Source organism: Girardinichthys multiradiatus, chromosome 14, assembly GCF_021462225.1.
Source record: "Girardinichthys multiradiatus isolate DD_20200921_A chromosome 14, DD_fGirMul_XY1, whole genome shotgun sequence".
Lineage (NCBI taxonomy): Eukaryota > Metazoa > Chordata > Actinopteri > Cyprinodontiformes > Goodeidae > Girardinichthys > Girardinichthys multiradiatus.
Window position 1 is genome coordinate 15,426,781 of NC_061807.1, and position 21,520 is coordinate 15,448,300.

At 39.1% G+C, this 21,520-nt stretch overlaps 1 protein-coding gene across 1 annotated transcript in view; it reads right to left on the minus strand.

Annotated features, from left to right (window-relative positions):
- Positions 1-10,129: 10,129 nt before the first annotated feature.
- The window catches only part of LOC124880541 (cytochrome P450 26B1), a 43,972-nt gene continuing 32,581 nt past the window's right edge, over positions 10,130-21,520 (minus strand). The window contains exons 3-7 of the mRNA XM_047385735.1: positions 19,865-19,983; positions 18,158-18,314; positions 17,850-18,005; positions 15,782-16,066; positions 10,130-13,569 (exon numbers count right to left, since the gene is read on the minus strand). Of these exons, the coding sequence (XP_047241691.1) occupies positions 13,177-13,569; positions 15,782-16,066; positions 17,850-18,005; positions 18,158-18,314; positions 19,865-19,983 (1,110 nt within the window). The 3' untranslated portion in view covers positions 10,130-13,176. The remainder of the gene's footprint in view (positions 13,570-15,781; positions 16,067-17,849; positions 18,006-18,157; positions 18,315-19,864; positions 19,984-21,520) is intronic.

Consider the following 21,520-nt stretch of genomic DNA (forward strand, 5'->3'; position numbering starts at 1 on the left):
TGTCCTTATAGATCCGGTTGCTTCCTGTTTATGTTCTTTAGCTAGTTTCAATGTTTACTTAGATGTTTTGTTGTTTTCCCTGCTCTCCTTGCTCTTCTGTGTTAATTAGCCTTCCTCCTTCAGTTGCTTGCTTTCTCTCTCACACCAGCTGCTCTTGATTCCCCCCTACTTATGGCATTTATACTCTCAGGTTTTCTTTGCTCGTCACTGGATTCTCCTGCTCGCTACCTGTTGCCATATTTGATTGTGCCTGTTTACTGCCATGATTTGTATGAGCCTTAGTTTTCTGTCTGTGTTCAAAGACCTGGAATATTTGTAAGCTCCTGTTTTCTTATTATTAAATAACTATTCAACTCCCAATGCGGCTCCCTCGCTCTGTTCTCCACTTTGGTCCAACACAACTCCAGCTTATCCTGACATTTATAGGGGTAATTACGTTTTCACATAGAGTGATGCGGGTTGGAAGACGTTTTTCCTCTGTATTATGTGAAATCATTACATGATAACTCTATGATCTAAAGTGTGTCAAAACAGCAAAATCTGTAAGGGGGGCAAATACTTTTCATCTAATTTTAGCTTAAACATTAAAGAGAAAGACTGCTGCCATGGTGGTTTTCCAGACTGACTTCCTGCTCAGGGTGATTAAGCCACAAAAGGTGGACGATGTTACTTTAAATAATCAACATGACTTGCAGCATGACCAGCATTGAGGTGTCTACGGTGAAGGGAAGTATTGTTGGAGGGGTCTGAACCAGGAAAATCCAAGCCTGTTCCTTTTAAAGCAAGGGTGTCACACTCCAGTCATCCAGGGCTGGTGTCCTCTAACATTTAGATGTATCCCTGGTCCAAAACCTGAATTATCTTCTTAGCGGGCAGTCCGGTTCTACAGAGTCCTGCTGATGACCTGATTATTTGATCCAGGTGTGTTGAAACAGAGACATCTAGAAGTTGCAGGACGCTGGCTCCTGAGTTGGACACCTGTGCCTTTAACTGTGAGATAATGAGATGATCAGCAGCAGGTGAGCCAACAGCTCACAGAGGAGATCAAGAAGATGAGGGAGAAAACAGAGATTTTTCCTTTTGTAAAAATCTTTCATATGTTTTTTTTTACTTTTTCCTTCTTCTTGTTTTTCACCAATATTACTATTTATGTTTCTCTGCTTTTGATCTGTCTGTTTCCTTTTAGTTTATATCCTGCTCATCGTCCTTCATCTTCCTTTAGTTCTAAGCTGACGTGCAGCAGGACATTTTCCTCGTATTGATCGGTCCCTCACTGAGATCCCTGCAGATAATTTCCAGTGCATCAATATTTGGCCTCATCATCCTCTATTCGATCAGCCTAATTGATTATGCGTGCTGTTCCTGTGGATCGGTTTCATAGTAAAATATGCAAGAAATCATTAAGAGTATCTGTGAAAAAGATCATGTTTCTTCTAATGGGACGGAAATTAATCTTCACCAGACATTTGTGTGGATTCTTTTAAAAATAGATTTCTGTTCAAATATTTGTATCAATATTTATTCTTAGCTTTCAGAATATATTTGCTTTATGCATTTATTGACACCCTTGGGTATACTTTGGACTTTTTATTTTTATTTTTTATATTTTGTTTGTGTTTTTCATGCTTTTCTGGTGCGGACGTTACATTTTGAAAGTTAGATGGAGCTGTTGGCCACTTCAGCAACATCGGGGCGTGTGTGTGTGTGTTTGTTCAAAAACAACTGCTGCATATTCTTTCATATGTGCGGAATGAACAGTTGACTTTCATGTTGGGTCATGTCTGCTTCACATGAAAGCTGAAGAAGGTCTTGGACTTACTTCAAAGAGACAGTTAGTATATATTATTTATACGTTTTCCATGATGAACACATTGATCGCGTGTGTGCTGCTGTATCTCTGAGGACCCAATTGGTTTCTAAGGAGTATTTCGCTCTTTTTCTTAATGAGTTTTAGAGTTCGGCTTCGAGAGCCTGGATATAACAACGTTTCGGGACTTGGTTTTGAGGCATTCTGTGACTACTGGTCCTCAGAAATGTAGAGATCCAAGCTGAGAATTTTGTGTCTGTGCTTGTTCTTTGAACTCGGTCTGAGTCCTGCACCTGCTGCGCCTAAAACACATCATACAAGTTCACCTGAAGTTCGTGAACTAACATAATCAAACAAACACCTGCGGTGATTTCCACTGTTGATTTATGGTTGCTATCTTCCCATCGCTCGTTTCACCCAGTTGTCTTTCACATTTCCGTTCCGCTCAGAGGGTCTTCCTTCTCTCTGCTTCCTTCTCATCATATTGTGGCAGTCACATTATGAACTGGTATCTACTGACGTCGCTTCTCAATGATTCACGCTTCTCTTCTCACTTTTCCTCTCGGCTGTCCAAATAAAAAAATAAACAAACAGCGGTGAGTAGGACAGAAAAGAAACCGGGGTCATAGTGAAAGTAAGAGATTGATGTGGTAATATTTGTCCCAACGGACGGGGAATCTCTTGAGGTCAGTGGCTGGTTTTCTTGCGGTCCTCCACAGAATGAAATTTCTTATGAAAGACCAGAGTGGAGGCTCTCACCTTAACAAGCAATACTGACTGAAGGAGGACCTCGTGTCACTCGTTCATCATTCATCACTCAAGTAGGCTTTCTGTGGAGTTTTATGCAACTGTTTATGCAATCATGATGAAGTTTAGTGAAAAACCAAAAACTTGCACAAACAGAAAATTAAATCCCTTCAACATTTTCAGATTGTATTATTTTTACCACACATTTTATTGTATAGTGTTGGACATTTTATGTAATATACCAACACAGGGTAACTCGGTTGTGAACTGGAAGGAAAAGGTTAAATGGTTTTTGCAATTTTTACAAATAACACTCAGAAAATATCTGAAAAGTGTGGCCTGCATTTGTATCCGGCCCCATTGAGTAAATACTGCTTAAAAAGAAACACTGTTCTGGGTCTGTCTCTACTGGCTTTGCACATGTAGAGGTTTTTGCCCCTTCTTTGCAAAATAACTCAAACTTAGTCAGAATGGAGCCTGTTCACACATGTGAACGTTAATTTTCATGTCTTGCCACATATTCTTAGTAAGATTTTGATCTAGACTTTGACTAGGCCAAGGTTTATGGTTACCTAACTGCTGGAAGGTGAACCTCGGCCCCAGTCTCAAGGCTTTCTACCTGTGTTTAGCTCCATCCATCTTTCCATCATCTTTGACTAGGTTTCCTGTCCCTGTTGAAGAAAAGCAACCCCACAACATGACACTCCCACCACTTTGCACTATAGTCATGGTGCATTCAGGCTGCAGTGTTAGTTTTCTGCCACACAAAGCATTTTGTAGACAGGCCCAAAAGTTCAGTTTTGGTCTCACCTGAGACTGGAGCATGTAGCAGTTTGCACCTGTTGCTCACCATAATAATTGTAAAGCTGTGGTAAAAAAAATTGTTCTCTTGTTCTCGGTGCCCTGCTTCATTAGACTTAATTCGTTTGTATTTATCATGCAAATAGTTACAGTATTTGGCCTAGCCCAAAATGTAGGCCAAGTACCAACAACCCGGAGTTTGAGAACCTTGGGGTTGGAAGATTTTCAGAGCATAGATTTTGATTAAATTTAATCTAATTCACTTTATTTATATAGGGCCAATTCCCAGCCAAAGTCATATCAAGGTACGATACCAAGAAAAGTCAATTCAGTCCTATTATGCACAGACTCCAAGTCAAGTACATACATGACAAACAATAGAGCTAATTTTAAATTCTATTTATTTTAGGCAGCATATAGGCTTGAAACTGAGAACTAAGATTAATCAGAAGTGGGAGAAGTGACGGATCAACTTCCACACATGGGAATTTCTCCAGCTAAATTTCATAGGAATAAAACTGAAACTCCACATCATGATAACTGGAAACAGTTTCAAGGGTTTAAGAGGGCAAACGTCCAAATGATCTTAGTTCATTTCCTTTATGTGCTGATCATGCAATCAGTTCCACTGCTGGAATACAGGAGAACTGTATCACGGTGGAACAGGTAAATGTTTACTTTGGAGGTTTGTCTGCCTCAAGGATTTGTATATGTGTGCTACCAGTCGGGGCTGTTGGCTCGCTGTTTGACAGCTTGTCTTTGCAGGGAAATCCCATGGAAAAGCCACGCCTCGTTCATACCAGAATACTTGCCAGTTTGCCAACAGACAGTGCAGCCCTGCCTGGAAATATTTGTACAAGCTCAAGCATGCAGAGCCAGAAGCAAACTCCAACCGTGAAAATGAGAAATTTAAATTTTATCAATTTCTGCAGAATATTTTTCCCACTTCCAGTCTTGTATTGTGCAGTTTTAGGACAACATTTCACACTTTCCTCAAAGCTTATTTTTATCTCCACACTCATGACCTCTTACGTTGTTCAAATAAATATTTTAAGTGACCTGAGACCGACATCCTCCTTTTTCTGATTCCAGCTGCTGATGTGTTTGTTTCACCCTAGAAGAATTTGCTCCGGTTTACTTACAGGAAAGCGTGTTTGTACTGAAAACGAAACTGGCTGACATCTAAATGAGATTTTTACCTTCCTTTGAGTCACTTCTTAAACCTTCATAAGCAGTTTCGCCCCAGGCCCTACATACACAGGTGTAACTGCTGGTGACATTTCGTCCAGATTTCATTAAATCCACCTCTTTGAAAGAGATGATTGACGTATACCTAAAGCTCCAAACTGTTAGGAGGGTCAACACCAGGTTAGAACAGGAATTTCTTGTTGGTGTCTTCACAGTATTCTATAAAAACAACTTGCAAGCCAAAACGTTGGCATGATGAGAGGAGCATTGTAAAAAATATAAACATCCTGGGACATTTTCCTTTGACCTCAGCTAAGTTTTATTAGACATTTTTTGTGTAATTTCCCTCTGGTGTTATTTTTACTTTAAAAAACTATATTTTCCTGTCTGAAATTATTGATTTCCATAAGATTTTGGGTGTTGTTTCACACAAATTCTTGTTTTTTGGCTTATGATTTGCTGGTAAATCCACAATTATAAATATAAAAAGGCTGCAATTACATGTTATAATAATATAATATAATATAATATAAAATTAATATAATATAATATAATATAATGTAAAGTAGTTTTTATATTACTAAATATTATCTCATTATTTATTATATTTTATATTTTTATATAATAAAACTACAATAACAATTCAAATTCTATTAAAACAATTCAGTAAAAAATGTAATCATTAAAAAAACGTATAAAAATAAAAAAATGTATTAAACAAATTAAGTACAAAATAACTTTAAAAAGTAGTTTTTAAATCACATTGACAAATATAAGGGAAGGTTGAACACATGGATCTTTAGACACAAACATTTCCATCCCAGTGTCTCCAACACAGTTTAAAGACAGTCTGACATTAAATCAGAAAAAACCTTTCCTGTTTTAGGTCAGTTAGGATTATTGAAAAATATGCTGTTAATGTTAATGTTGATACAGAGCATTTCTCCATATTTCTCCAAATACGTTTATATACACTTCCTTATTATTTGCTAGAATTGCCTTTAAACTGTAAAACCTGGGTCAAACATTTTGGGTTTTCCTTCCACAGGACCAATATTTTCCTGACGAAACTGGTGTAACTGGGTCAGGATTGCAGGCCGCCTTGCTCACACACACCTTTTTAGCTCTGACCACGTATTTCTAAATAAGTGACCGATATCGTGGTTTTGTGATGGCTGCTCCAAAACAGTTATAGGTAATGTGGTGGTATGCTTAGTGTCCTTGTCCATTTGGAAAAGCCATTTGTGTTCAAGCTTTAACTTCTTGGCTGATGTCTTGAGAATTTGCTTTAATATTTCCACATAATTCTCTTCTCTTTTTGAAACCGTCTGTTTTGAGAAGTGCACCAGTCCCTCCTGCAGCAAAACACCCACACATGATACTGCCACCTCCAGGATGGTATTCTAAGGTCTAAAAGCTTCCCCCTCTTTCCTCCAAATATAACGATGGTCACTATGGCTAAACACACCACAGAACATTATCTTTGTCTCTGAGGACATTTGCAAAGTATAATGTGACATTTTCTGTTGCCTTTGTGGTGGCGGCTTCTGCCTTATTTCTCGGCTCATACCAGTACAGGACTAGTTTCACTGTGGATAATGACTTTTTCTTTACAGCTTCAGCCAGGTCTTTTACTCTTGTTTTGGGGTTGATTAATACACCACTACCTTTTCCTCTCTGGGACACCGAACCCGTCTCCTTCCTGAACCTCTGTGAGGGACCCATTTTCATACTGTTTATACTTGCATATAATTGTTTAAACAGATTAACTTGGCACCTTCAGGCATCTGGAAATTGTACCCAAGGAAGATCAAGACTTCTTCCTGATGACTTGGATGATTTCTTTAACTTTTTCCATGATGTCACATAAGGAAGCAAAGGCTTTGAAGTGTTGACTTATAAAACCTCCACAGGTGTGTCACCATTTAACTCAGATGCTGTGTCTTAACCTATCAGAAGCTTACAATGGCCCAGTAATTATTGAGTGTGTAAACATCTGAATTTGAAGAAAACAAGGATGAATTCTCCAGAACAATCACTCCCTCATTATTCTGGCCTTTAGAGAATAGAAATCCTTTATTAAAAAACCCAACTGACCCAAAAGGACTAAGCTGGAAAAGCTTAGATTAATGAAATGTCAGACAGTGAGGAAATGGCTTTCTGATCTAACATCTATTTAATGTATGTAAATATCTGGTTTCATCTGCAGTTCTGTCACTAAGCCTGATCTATCTCCAGTAACACTATCCTCTGTTTTTAATTACCATAGTTGCGATTAAGGCTGAAACACACAAGCTTTTCTGAGGTCAACCTTCAAATATGTTGTTATTTTGTAGAGTTTCACAATTTAACATTATTGTTGTTTAGTAAAACAACCTTTGTTTTAGTCAGGAAGGTACCTCTGAGATAGATCATCGCTTCTCCCAGCAGGTCAAGTTCAAGATGGCAGCATAAATACAAACTAAAACAGTTTAAAGCAAAACTGCTAAAACAAGAAAAAACTAAAACAAGGCAATCACAGAGGTTTATACTAAATAATAATGTATGCAGGTGTTGAATACAATTCAATATATTTGCAATTTCTCGTAGTTTTCTATACAGAGAGATCAAATATTTTGACCATGCAGTTTGCAGCTGGTCTTATTTCATCTTCTCTTTCATCAGTTCTGTTCTGATAAATGAAAGGGTTTTGTTTTCCCTGCTGCTGCTGTGGTTCTGTTATTTAAAAAATGAGTGTAGTTCTGGAGGTTAAAAGCAGAATTGCTTCCAGGTATAAACACGGTTTAGAGGGAAACAGAATATACATAAATATACAGACTTACAATGTATGGGGGATAAAATCTAAACAAAGGTCAAACACTTCCTGATGATGGAACGTTCCTGCTTTCATAAAAACCATTTAATAATTTCTGCTCGCCACAGACTCCCAGTTCCCTTGAAGTGGTTCATGCTGGAGTAGTCAGTGGGGCAAACAGGCTCTCCTGGCTGCAAACCTGCAAACAAACTGTGCTAAATGTGTTCCTGCAGGGAGCTGTGTGTCATTCTGGACTGAGCCCAGATGTCTGCTTTTAATCAGTTTTTTAATCACTCACTGCTGATCTCTGTCTCTCTCTGTCAAATTACCCTACATATCAAAGTATTGTTACTATAACACTGGAGGCACATGTGCCTGCTTCTTCTCTTTCTGTGTTTATGGGCAGCTGAATGTAGGAAAAGGGAGCGTGAAAGTTCATTGTACCCCTCTCGGTCATAAAATCACCAGCAAACAGTTCAACATGTGAAGCCATCACAGCCTAGAAGCTTCAGGGTCATCTACAGTATCTTTGCTGGGCTGAGGACTGAACCTCTCTGGGTCAAGAACTTTAGATGTTGATCCTGACGTTTAATGGAGCTTCTCTCCCAATTTGAGGGTCACAGTCTAGGATGCTTCCAGTGGCAACATTAAAGACTTTTTACAACTTCTCTCTTCCCCCCTTTTAATTGTTGGCATTTCTTTTTTCATGTTTTTTTGGCACATATTTTGACAGTGAGCCGACAGGAAAGGGGTGGAGAGAGGGGGACAGCATGCACCAAAGGTCTACGGGCTGGGACTCGAACACATGGCAGCCTGCGTCGTGGTCTAAGGTCTCCGAAAATGGCTCCTATATTTTACCCAATTGTTGGCATTTCTTGAGCTTGTCATGTTCCTGCCTCTTAGAGTTTCCCTAATGCTTTCTTTTGCACCACAATGTAGATCCATCTTTTGGGGATCTTTGATCTACAGCATGCCAAGTTTTCAGCTAAGGTACCATTTTACAGATTTCATGTTTTGGTTGTTTTTTTTCACTAGCCGCATTGCGGTCTTTTTACTGCCAGATATTTCGAATCAAAAATTCAATTCACTTAAATAGAACTTGTCTGACAACATGAAGTAGGATAAATAAGAACCCAGGACAACATATAAAACAGGTAGGGGTGTAGCATGAAATTCTGGGCCCTATGTGTAAATTGTCCTGGTAGGACCCCATGCTCACTTGAAATATTAAGTTATTTTTACCTCTATTTTGAGAAAATGCCAACTTCTCGGTATTGCTCAGTCTCTCACTGCCCTCCTGACTTGCTTGTAAACTGAAGATCTTAACTGCCTAAATGAGCTCACCATGTCTCACGTCTTCAGTGCTATCATCTGGACATGATGAGGGAGCTGTTGCATCTGAAACGGAGGACCAAGTGGTTCATGATGTTTGAGCTTTGCTAATACTGATATAACACACTATTACAGAGGTGCTGAAATGAAAAATATATTTGTTTGCTATGCAATCAGCCATTTCCCACAGGAGGCACGCGAGCCATGTTTGTATCGTACCTCTTGAATACTTTGAGTCTTATGATCTCTTGCAGACTTGGTACCTCTCTGATGTTTTTTAAAGTTTTAAAAGGCATTAAAGCTACCTCAAAGGCACCAACAGTAGGTCATATAATAATTAGACTCTGCCTTATTTGTCATTCAATATGCCTTTAGCTGTAATATTCAGCTCCTCTAGTTCATTTGACTGATTATTCCCCTTTTTTAGGAGGCTAGAAGATAATTTGGTGCTAACATCACAGTCATTGAGCTCTGTTGCATAGTTTTCCAGGTGGAGCATCTTCACAATCCTGACATTACAAGGAATCTATTGATACTAAATATGTCATGAAGAAAAGAGCTAAAATATTGGTACAAAGTTGAACGTTTGAAAGTTGACATTTTGGCTGTAATAACTTTGATGTTGATAAATTTATGGTAATTAATATAAGTGGTAAAAATAAAGCAAAAACTGCTGCCTTTGCTCTGAGACAACACTGTTAATTAGCTTAAACAGTGTTGGGCACCTCTCTTTTCAAAGAACATTCTCCCCCTCTCCTTCCTTACTTTTCTTTAGTAATCCCTTTTTCTTAGGGAAAGACAAGACTTTTCCTCAGTGCACCTGGGTCAGTTTACTTTATCCCAAACTCAGTTGAATTGACAGGGGAAGGTGGTAGACTAAACCATTTGGGTAAGGTTATTGCAGGGATAATCTTGTAATCACCTCCCTTCATCTTGCCATCATCAGCTACCCTGTCCCTGCTGAAGCCCCATAATGCTGCCACCAACATGTATAACAGTGGAGATGGCGTGCTCAGGGTGACGTGCTTTGTTTTCACCACTCATAGTTTTGCATGTCTCCTCTGACCAGGGAAGACCACGTTTGCTGTGGCTTTCTTCTTGTTGCTTTTCCATAAAGCCCAGATTTGTGGAGTGCACAACTAATAGTTGTCCTATGAACAGATTCTCTCACCTGAGCTGTGGATATTACAGCTCCTCCAGAGTTACCACAGTATTCTTAGCTGCTTCTGTTTAAGGGTTTAAGGGCTCTTTTTGCCCACCCTCTCACTTCAGTTAAATATTTTCTCTTTGTGATATTCTTTAGACAAACATAACGTTTAAGTCATACCCTCTGTAGGTATTTAGTTGATCAGGAATTAGACGTGTTAAGCATCCTTTACTAAATCAAAATCCCATGTAAAGATATATTTCTGAAATAGGAAAGACTTGCTGGTTAGATGATGAAACATTTCACTCTGAGATATTTTTTTCTTTGTGGTTTATTACAGGAGTACACATAGCAATCTTGGTAACAAAAAAGAAAAGGGAAAAACTACCACAAGACATTCATAATTAAACTAAATGAACATTTCTTCCAGTAAAAATAATTGCAAATATGTACAAAGGACATAGGACAGATTCAGAAACCAACAGGTTGAAAGGAAGAGGGAACTGTAGTCGCATGGCACTTAAAAAATAAACATATCTGGCAAGTGCTTTCTGTTTCCATAATTAATGTAAAATAAAATGCAGTGATAATAAGTCTGGATAACAAAAAAAAAAATAATTATTACAGTAATCAAATCAACAATATCAACATTTTAAACACTGTTTACAATATAAACTGAAATTCATAACATTCTAAATACATCCAATATTTACCAAAGACATTCTGATGTGGGCTAAAAACTCTAAATCTGCAATAGAATAAAAAATAGCATTTCAAATATCTTATACCAACAATATTAATCATACAATACCATTAATATTAGGTTATTACTTGATGTAAATAGCTATTTTCCCCATAGTCTGATAAGGAATAATGTACAAATTAATACACACCCTATTAATGCTCTTTATACTTTAAAAAATGTTTTTAAAAAGAATTGACATAGCAAATATCGCTCAGTACAAACTATTGCAATCTATATCTTTCAAACTGAAAACGTTTACAAGAAAAGCAGCAAAACAAACCGTCTCAGTTTTCATATTTTTCTGTTTTGAAAAAAAAATCAGTGGTGTGGTTGCTTAGAAATGACAGGTGTGGCACAGGCAGAGTCCATCAAGATCGTCCAATAAGAAAAGCCTTAGACGTAAGCCCCGCCCTGGACCTCATTTCTCTTTGGTCCTTTTCTCTGACTCTTTAGAACTCTTCTCGGGTCAGTCTGGAATGTCTGAAGGTTCCCCTAGCAAGTTCCGGAACTCCGCCGAGGAAGCCCCACCCCCTGCCTGGTTTCTAATTGGTCCTTTTCTACTGACTTTGCTTTGCCGTCTTATTGTTGATCGGAGGAGCAACGAGAGAGTGAACACCGTTGTCCTCCATGGTGGCGGGATAATAGAAGTGCACAAACAAGACAAAGATAAGGCAGCACTCAAGCAGCATGTATGTAGGTCTCTTCCTCTATACTTTCACCATGTCTCCTGATCCTTTAACCCGGTTCCAGCCTAAGAAGGTGCACTCCTTTATGAGGACTAGTGTACTATCAAATACGTTAGTTATCCAAGATATTTAATCTCAATGTAAGTTGGTTGCATTGCTTATTAATAAGAGCACAGAATTCAACTATAAAAACTGAAAATTGTGCTAGTTCTTTCTGCCTTCCGAACATGTAACTGTAAAGGATAAGACTGATTAGTACATTAGCTAAAAATAAAAATTTGCAAGGTAGTTGTTTCACCTACAAAATTAAAGCTATTAGTAAAAGATTTTCTTCTGCAGTCAGAAAAATATCAAAAACCAGATATTCAAATTTTTACATTGTCTTCTTTGCACCTGAGTTTAATGTCAGCATCACTAGGCTAAACAATATTTAGGAAACATTCAAGTTCATGTTTTTTTACTGTTGGGTGAAGGCAACCTGTTATTTTTCTTTTTTCTATAGTGGTACAAATCTTTTCTGAATTTGTAGTATTTAGTGAGTAGCTTGATCCTTCATCCAGCTGCATAATCTGCTATTTTATCAAAAATCTAAGTAAAATCTGACCTTCCAGAGTTAATCTTTCATTTAACAGTGATACATTTTAGTGTCATTGTAGGTAAGCAGATACATTTTGGGAAGAATTTCTAAACACAACTACGTTAGTTTGGTACCTAAGGCTGACCAAAAAGATTTGATCCAAAACCTGAGTAAATTTGATTTCTAAACCAGATCAAGCACGATTGGTTCCTAAAGCTTTGGGTTTGAACCTAATCAAGTTGTTTCCAGATCTGACCATGTAGATCTGGTTCCTAAACCCAATCCAGTATGAGAAACTGTGTTTTCTTACCAAACCGAATTAGTTCTTAAGCCAAACTAAGTAGGCTTGGTTCATTAACCGAATCAAGTTCGTTTAGTTCATGAAGCTGAACAATTTTGTTTCCTAACTAAGATTTAGTTCCTAAACCCAATGAAGGTTTCAGCTTGATTCATAAACGTAACAGTAGATTTGACGCAAGAATCCAAACAAACAGCAAACCAAACAGGACATAAATAAAAAAGACCAAATTTAAAAGTTTGCTTCCAACTCAAGCTGTTTCACCCTCCGAACTGCTTTTAAGGAATGTGTTACTTGTTTTGCTAGTTGAACTCTAAAAACAAATGTCTGCTTTCTGCATCTAATGACACCGAAGGATTCCTTTTAAAAGATGCTGTATGCTAAACAAATCCTATCAATCAAAACAATTTGTTCTTGATCTTGTTTTGTATCTGATTTATTTTTTATGTTTATCCCTGTACCAGATAAAATATTACACATTTTTAGCACATGGGTGCAAGGCCAGCTCCTGATCTAAAATGAACAGATCTGCTTAAACTTTGAAACCAGATAAGAAAATCTCTGTCTCCATATAATCCATCTCTTGTACCCTGCAAGACAACTGAAAATTATTTATTGAATTTAAGCACAAGCAAAATGGTTGATAATTATATTCCTTCTTTCTATACCCTGTTTTATCTCTCACCTCTTTCCAATACGCCTTTACGTTTCTCATCTCTCATCACTTCATTTCACCAAAAGTCTGTTGTGCACTACTCTCATTCAAATTATATTAGATAACTTTTTGTAAATATTTTGTATGTATACTTCTTTAGAAAATACACAGAATAGAGCATATTTAAAAACTTTTTGGCAGTTTCCTCCTTTCTTAAAGAAAAGTCCTGATCGTCAGATGTTAGAAGACATGAACAGTCTGAAAGGACGCCCCAACCTGGCAGAATGAAGGTGAAGAAGGAAAAATCATTCTGAAATTACTTTTGTCTTCACCAATCTTCTCACTAAAGATTTACATCATCAAACTTCTCCATCCACCCCTCATAAGCACTTTTTCCTTTTAAACCGTGGCACCCAGCAGCTCTTCTGACTTTGTCAAGATCTCATTCTGGTTGGAGTCCAGGCCGTAGAACTTGACCTTTAACCCGTCGACAGGGTGAACCACTGGAACCGTGATCACACGTGGGAACTGGCGAGTGGCCAGCTCAAAGCGGCTGGTGCTGGCCAACTCGATGGCTAGAATGCGAAGGAAAAGCGTGGCGAGCTGCTTTCCCAGACAGGAGCGAATACCACCACCGAACGGCAGATAGTGGAAGCGGCCCTCTTTATCTTCGCTTCGCTCCTGACTGAAGCGGTCGGGGTCGAAGGCCTCCACATCTTTGAAGACTGCCGCTGTGTCGTGGGTGTCCCGAATGCTGTACATTACACTCCAGCCCTTGGGAATCTGAACTCCCTGTAGAGAAAAGAAATGAAGAATAAGTGGAGCTGCAAAACAGTTCTATTTCGTATAGGCTTCGCCCTTTAAGGCTATCGCTAGTGGGTTTATCTCTTCGTGCACAGCGCAGCACTAAAAACTTTAGTCCACGCCCACCTGCTGCTAAATTACGGTGAGACCGGGCAAACTGCTCCCATTTTTTCTTCAGCGACATCCTAAGAATAGCACTGATACAATGACTAGCGTCGGCACTATCCACCTGTGCCCGGCTGTAATACCGGCTACATTATGGGCTACGACCTGCATGCCATCTGCGAGGGCTGCATCGGACCCAATCATGTGAACCTGGCCCTGACCCCGCAGTCCACCTGCCCTTCCTGCAGGCGTCTTCCTCCCGAGGAGAAGCAAGAGCGGCTAGCCATTTTTTCCCCGCTAGAAGGGGAATTCCCCGTAGTGGCCCAATGCTCCCTCGATGAGGCATTGGGCATCTTCGATGCTGGGCGGGAATCGGACAATTCCGCCCCGGAGACAGCGACTGATATCCCCACTCCCTTCCTCTGGACGGAGGACGCAGAGGCAGGTGCAAAATCAGTCCAAACTCAGGGCCTCCCGATGTCGGTGACCACCCCACTTCCGGCGATGGGCGCACTTGTTAGCGCGATGCCGGACATCATAGCTAAAGTAGCTGAGGCTAAAGGTGTCCCTGTTCCCACACCTTTAGCCCAGCGTCCGACTGATGACCTGGTCTTGAAAAGTAATGTAGCACTTTGTTTACTCCAATATTGCCTTGTTTTTTCCAGATTCGTTTTAGTGCTTTATTCTTTTAATTTGCAAATATGACTTTGAAAAATCCAATAACATTTAAATTTAAGGCCTGACTCTACCCATTAAACTGAACAAAGCTACAGACTGCACCACAAACCATGAAAGAGGGACATAGCAACAACATTTTCTCCTGTCAAAACAGGAGTTTGCTACATTTGGTACAGCCTGCATGTGCTGAATAGATCATGATCATTGTGCAAAGTGTCAAAGTCACGTGCCAGAAGGCAGTCTTTATTGGTTGTGTAATAGTCCATGTATTCGTACAAAAAACACTCCCAGCTATCACCAAACTCTGATATTTGGGAACATTTAGGTTTCTCATGCAGCTACTGTGGAGAAAGAAAGGCAGACCGAACCAAAACTTAATCTGAAAGCGAGGTGATGGAAAACATAGAAAGGGATTACTTTGAACTCACGTTTGATTTTGAGAGGGTTCACGAGATGTCCCGTCTGAAATCTGAACGTTCATGAGTGAAATCTGTTTGTCTGGTGTGTTGTGCTTGCCCTGTGGCTGGACACCACACACTGTAGGACCAAACCTGTTATATCTATCATTTTATAATCGTCATGTAGACCAGGCATAAGTATCAAAACAACTCCAAAGTGATTTAAACATGCTTTATTCTCAAACATGATGCAGTCTTATTTAAAAACCTCTAAACATCAATACTGAACGTTTTCAAGTGGTTCCATTGTTGTATAATCTATCTATCCAGGCACTGGCAATGCCTTCTTATACTAGTTTATTAATTGATAAAACTCCAACCAAGTCTCCAGCCAGGTTTATACTTTTCACTTTTTTAAGTTTTAGAACATAAAAGGATCAAATTAACTTTAGAAATTAAAAAACATTCTTTGCTCACTTCTGGTGAATTGATAAAGAATATCCTACATTTTAATTTATTTCTCTTGATTGAAGCGTACCGAACTGTCACTTCTGTGTTTCGTTGCACCCCTAGTCTTTGATATTCCAAAGATTACTAGCTCAAAAGTTTACATTTTACAAACAAAAGTTTAAAGGTGACATTTAAAACATAACAAAGTGCCTTAAAAAGTCTTGATAGGAAAATAATGTACCAAGACTATTATCACCATCTTTATTGTTACAGTTAATGTTTATTCCAATCTCTGATTTATTCCTAAGCCAGTTCAGCGAGCTGGGAGAGGCATATCTGAAAGCCATCGGCAAAACATTCAAAGGTGATATTATTTGGTTTTTTTAATGGACCCTTAATAACCTGAAGAGAATGAGACCTAACACGATCCCTTGAGGTACTCTGAAACTAATTGAGAACACAGCGTATTGTCATAACCAACCATTCTAATTGAACAAGCAGTCCTGGCTGCTGCATCCGGTTGTTAGGGAGTGTTGGACAAATAGAAATAATTCAACATGAAGACTTACATCTAGTTCAAAGGTCTGCATGGCTGTTCGGTAGGCCCCGGAGACTGGCGTGTACAGTCTCAGCACTTCCTTGATGACACAGTCCAGGTACCTCAGGCTGATGATTGTGTCCAGGCTCAGCTCCCTTTCAGGACAGAGGCAGCCGTTGTGGAGGAGGCCCCTGCCTCTCAGCTCCTCCCTGAGGTGCTCCAGAACCTGAGGGTGGCGGAGTAGCGCCATGATCAGGGAGGTGCTGGCACTGGCAGTTGTGGCGAAGGCAGCGAAGATCAGCTCGATGGTTGATTCCTATGGAAGTATGATGAGAAAAGTTGAAGTAACTCTTATTTTCTGTCGTTAAATATCTTGCAGTCATCTAAATGATGAGAACTGGGACCTGCAGGTTTGTAACCAATAAAATATTCAAAATGGCATTTTTAAAGATATTAAATATTGAATGTAAAAATGTTTTGGTGAACTCAACAGCTTCAAAATATAAAAAGAATATTTCTGTTACATGTGGAAGTTTGGACATTAATTGCCTTGCTGTAGCAACAAAACATTTGAGCGCTGGTGCAGAATTTATTGTTGTAGAAAAGAGATTTTCTCTGCCTCGATATTAGTTTCGCTTTGATTTATTTCTTTGAAAATGCCGTTGGTAAAAATCCAAACCAAGCAATAGTCGGAAACTTACTTTGGCAACAAATCCTCTATCTCACACCTTAAGTTTGTTTTTTTTTGGCTAAGCCGACCCCTGAAAAAAGCCCTGAAAATTTAATGGAAATGTCTTTGATTCCTGAAAAGTGGCACATTTGAAAGCAAGACGATGTTTTCCAATAACACAGAATGTGCCATGCTGGTCCTGGAATAAATAACACAGACTGGGCAGTATGCCTTAGATTGTACACCTCTCCTCTCCCATCATCTGTGTCTGTGCTTCACCCAGCATGTGTGTGTTTTAAATGCGTCACAGAACTGAAGGGGAGAGCCTTGGCCTCTGCGACAGGGCCTCCCCAGTTCTGTTTCTGTGCACATTTGAGCGTGTACGTACAGGAGGCCTCATTCAGACCCCTAGCGGGGGCAATGTTGATTTATTTTTGGTCCTGGACTTCACCCAGAAACCACAAACAGAGAAGCAGAGAGAGAAATAGGCTTCCACAGAAGTCCTCAAATAGGCAAATAGAGGGTGCGCCTATCCTTGACAATGTTTCTTTTACGGTCTGTAGACATTAGCATCATATTTTACAAGCGAACATGTCTCACTAGTCATTTGCATTCATTTGCATCACATACATTCAATTTCTATTTTTATTTACTGAAGTCTTTTATATTTATATTTGACTTCCTGTGTGTTTGGCTTTAGTCAAAGTATACCTGCTCTGTTCAGGTATACTTTGGACTAAATACATGTGTAGTTTGAGGGTGGACCCAGATGTCGGTGGAGTCAAATGTTTGAGCACAACACAAGTCAGCATTTGACTCCGCCCACAACTCAGATTTCAAATTGACAACTGGATTTTCAAAAATAATAAATTAAAATTAAACCAACATCCAGGGACAGAAAATTTGATTCAAACTATATGATACAAACTAAGCAGATAATCAAACAAATGGAGCAATATGTGCAAATATTTTTTAACGTCTTCTACCTAATTTTGAAATTACCCACTTAAATGTTTTTTATCAGTGTTTCATATTTTTAAAAAACACTTTTTTAATATGTGGTTTGAATGTGTAAACACTTTAACACGTGTTAAAAAAGCCTAAAAATTATTTTGTAATAATAATTGTAAAATAATAATTTAGTCAATAATCTGAACAAGCATTTGTTTTTATATATCAGAGCTTCTGTATAATGACTGGTGGCTATTTAAGCCCATCTGCCCCTCTGAGGGGATCACGGTGGATCACTCAGAAGTCACACTGAGCTTTCTTTATTTGTTTGAGATGAAATCATAATTAGGGACAGTGTCTACTTGAAAAGAAAATATTTGTGGTCAGTTGTTTGACTCTGCCTATGTTTAAATTTACCCTGAAATGCAGACTGCAGATAGGGTCTTCTCACTTTCTTTGCAGAGATGTTAGATATTACCTTCAGCTCCTGCATGCTGAGTTCGGTGCCATTCTCTTTGGCACTCTCCATCAGCACATCCAGTGCGTCGCTGTAATCCTTCCCCTGGGAACACAGGGGCTTTTCTCTGATAGCTTTCTCTATGCTTTTCTGAAGAGTGTCTCGCGCACGGATACCCTGTAGGAGAAACACAAAAACATGCTAAGCACCTGGACAGTCGTCCTTTTGCATTCAGAGTGAGGTGTGGTCTGCTCAAATTAGTTTCGTCAAACCAGGTTTGAATCATAAAGGGAAACCAAGAGGGGAAAACTTCTGTTTCAAAGTCCTACCTTCCTGTAGCCGCTGAAAGGCAGGTCAATTGGCAGGCTGAAGAGGTTGTTTACAAAGTCCTGAAAGGTCGAAAACAGGTGCTTCATTTCCTCCTCCGACACCCTGAAACCCAGCAGCACCCTGACCGCCATGGTGAATGATAGCCTCTGGCTCTCCCTGAGGAACAACACCCAGAGGGTTACATCCAAACACACCAAATACAACCTGAGAAATCCTTCGTTACAAATTAGAAAAGCTAAGATAGAAAGTTACAGTTTTCTTACAGATACCATCTCTCTGTTTTAACAGACCAACAAACTGCTTGCGTTTTATCTAGCAACTACGTTTACCATAATAATCATGTATGTATTGAAAAGAGTTTCTCAGTGAAAATATCTTCATTTGTGCAGAAAGAGTAAAGACAGTCTGACCAAACCTTAAGAAAAAGCTCATCTGGCACTAAGATGTTAAAGTAAGCCATACTAATCCTAAAAAACCTTATTATTTATTGCCTTGTATAAAAACGTAGTACTTAAGAGACCAAATGTGCTTTTATTTTATTAATCGATATTCTTCATTATCCTATTAAAGACCCTTCTTGGAAATGTAAAGGTAAAGCTTTGTGGACTGCGAGAGACTCACGATGACCCCTTAAAAGCTGTTTAATCTCCTGTGATCCAATGTTGCCACTGCAGGGAACCAGAATATGTAATTTATTCTTTCTACAGGCAACAAAACTGCTAAACTCCCTGCAAAATGGAAAATATAAGCAACTCTTTCCTGTTAATACTGTTTATCACTAACTCTGTTTCAAGTTTTAACTGTTTTCCTTTGTAATATATGACAATTATTATTGTATCAGATGATATTCAGTTATGATATATTAATATAGTTTTATTATTTATATTAATTTTAAATGTTTTATTTAAAACCCAGACAAACAAGATGACAATTAGAATCCCTCTAATTTATATAAAAGACGTGTACCTCAAGCATTTATAAATAAAGTATTTCATATTTTAGTATAAATAAGATGTGAAACAGAGCCCATTTCTGTGACCCACTCAATACAGGAAAGACAAGAGAACATGTCATTCACAAAAGGCAGATGGGCATTGATTTTCATAATGACAGCAAGAAAATAGCTAATCATCCAAACATTCCCAGTATTTATAAAGCTACTGTAACCGTGACAAACAAGCCTGGACCAGGACCCAAGTTTATCTCGCACCACGCACACTGAGAAGGAGGTTAAGAGAGGTAAAAATAAAATCTTCAAAGCTCTCTGTTAGAGGTCTGCAGCAGAAAGTGTCCTTTTGGTTCACAAAGTCTACACATCGCAGTTGCTAGCACAGTTGCCTTGCAACAAGAACCTCCTGGGTTTGAATCCTGGCTTGGGGTCTTTCTGCATGCAGTTTGCAAGTTCTCCCAGTGAATGTGTGGGTTCTCTCCAGGTACTCCGGCTTCTTCTCACAGTCTAAAAACATGACTGTTAAGTGAATTGGTTTCTCTAAATTGTCCTTAAGTATAAGTGTGAGTGCATGGTTGTTTGTCCTGTGTGTCTCTGTGTGCCCCTGTGATGGACTGGTGACCTGTCCAACACCCACCAATAAGCCTTTATAAACAATAGACAACTTTAGAGGATAAGTTGTGTAATAACTTAGCTTGTTGTTCACAAAAAGGATTCTTCATGCATTCAGTGTCACCTTCCTGGACTACTGGTTTACCTGTAGACGTTGATGGGCTCAGGGTTGGAGCTCCACATTCGGAGGCTCTCTTGGATGACCTGCTGGATTTTTGGGAGGTAGGACTCCAAGGCCTCATGGCTGAACACTTTAGCGAACACCTGCAGAGACAAAGTTAAAGGAAACTCCAATTAAAACTGACTTCTAAACCTGTCTAATTCAAATCTGACAAACTCACAAAGCAGCTGCATTAAGTCACCAGAGGGGTTTGCACAAGAGCACAATTTAAATCCATAAATCTGAGTTTAGTTAGAGAATGCTATGCACGGTTACAGTGACATTTGGTAGAAAGTTCAGTTGTGGATCAAGGGAGAGTTACGCTTCTATATAAACATGTTTTTTTTTTCCCGCATTAACTCTTTTAGTACATTCTCCCCCTTCCTGCTTCCAACATTAGAGAAACTTAAACATTTTAGAGGTTTTTCCTTTGCAGTCAGCAAAGACTAGATTGACAGGCTGAAGAGAGAAAACGAGAAGGGGGGCACACGTAAAGCCTGCTCCAAAGTTTTTTCTGGATGAATCAATCACCAGTCGTCAGCGCTGTTTGAACAAATAACATTCCATCAGATCTGACCTCCAAAACTGCCCCTTAAAACTGTCCTGGGTATGAGTTAGACACAGACAAATAAGAATGGAGCCTTTATACAGTCTCTAAAACGTATCTTCATCCAAATAAATAAAATATTCCTGTATTTGACAATCTGAGCTTTTGAGTTGGAGAACAGAACATAAAAGAGTTGCTTGCTGGGTCCAGTTCAGGAAACCAGTTTCCAGTTGAAGTTGCACAGATTTTCCATGACAAAGTTTGAGTGAATCAGCAATCTCAAGTAGGCAACCCTGCACATCCTCGGGCAAATGCTCAGCAAACGGGTGCACATGGTTCATATTTTCTGCTCGATGAAATGAAGCTGGAACATCTGAACAAGCTATTTTTTTTATATATCAGACAGAGCTTCTGTGTAATGACTGGTGGCAATTATGCAAATCAGCCCCTCTGAGGGGATCACAGTGAATGTAGGTTCACTCAAAAGTCACACACAGCTTTCTCCATTTGTTGGAGATCATAATCAGGGATAGTGTCCAGTTTCCTGAGGTTGACATCTCTTTTTCAACAGAGACCAGGCCAAGAAAGCACATTGTAACAAATTAGAAATTTTGACATAACACCAAAATAAGTACATAAAAGAATGTGTATTTTTCAATGTAAAGGAGCATATTCATGACGACAAAAGGCCTCTACATGAGTCAGACGTACAGAGGGAAGGAAGGAGTTCCCACTGGGATCCGATCCATGTGGTTCACCATCAGTTGGGCATTCATCCTCCTATTTTTTCTCTTTACCTCATTTTGCTGCCCTTTATGTTCCTCTTTTTCTACTGAAGTCTTTCAATCCTGTTCCCATCCTTCCACTGAATGAATAAACAATGATCCACTGAGTTCTCAGTGCATGCATGAGAGTGTGCATGTGTTAGTTATGTCTGTTAATTGTTTGGGTATGTTAGCACTGCTACACTTTGTATGCCTGCTGCACCCAGAGGCTGCAGTTCTCATATCAGCTTACATGACGTGGCGTCTACCTCTACCACAGCAGATTACGCACAGAATCTGACCTCAGGAAAGTCCTAATGTTTGGTTTTG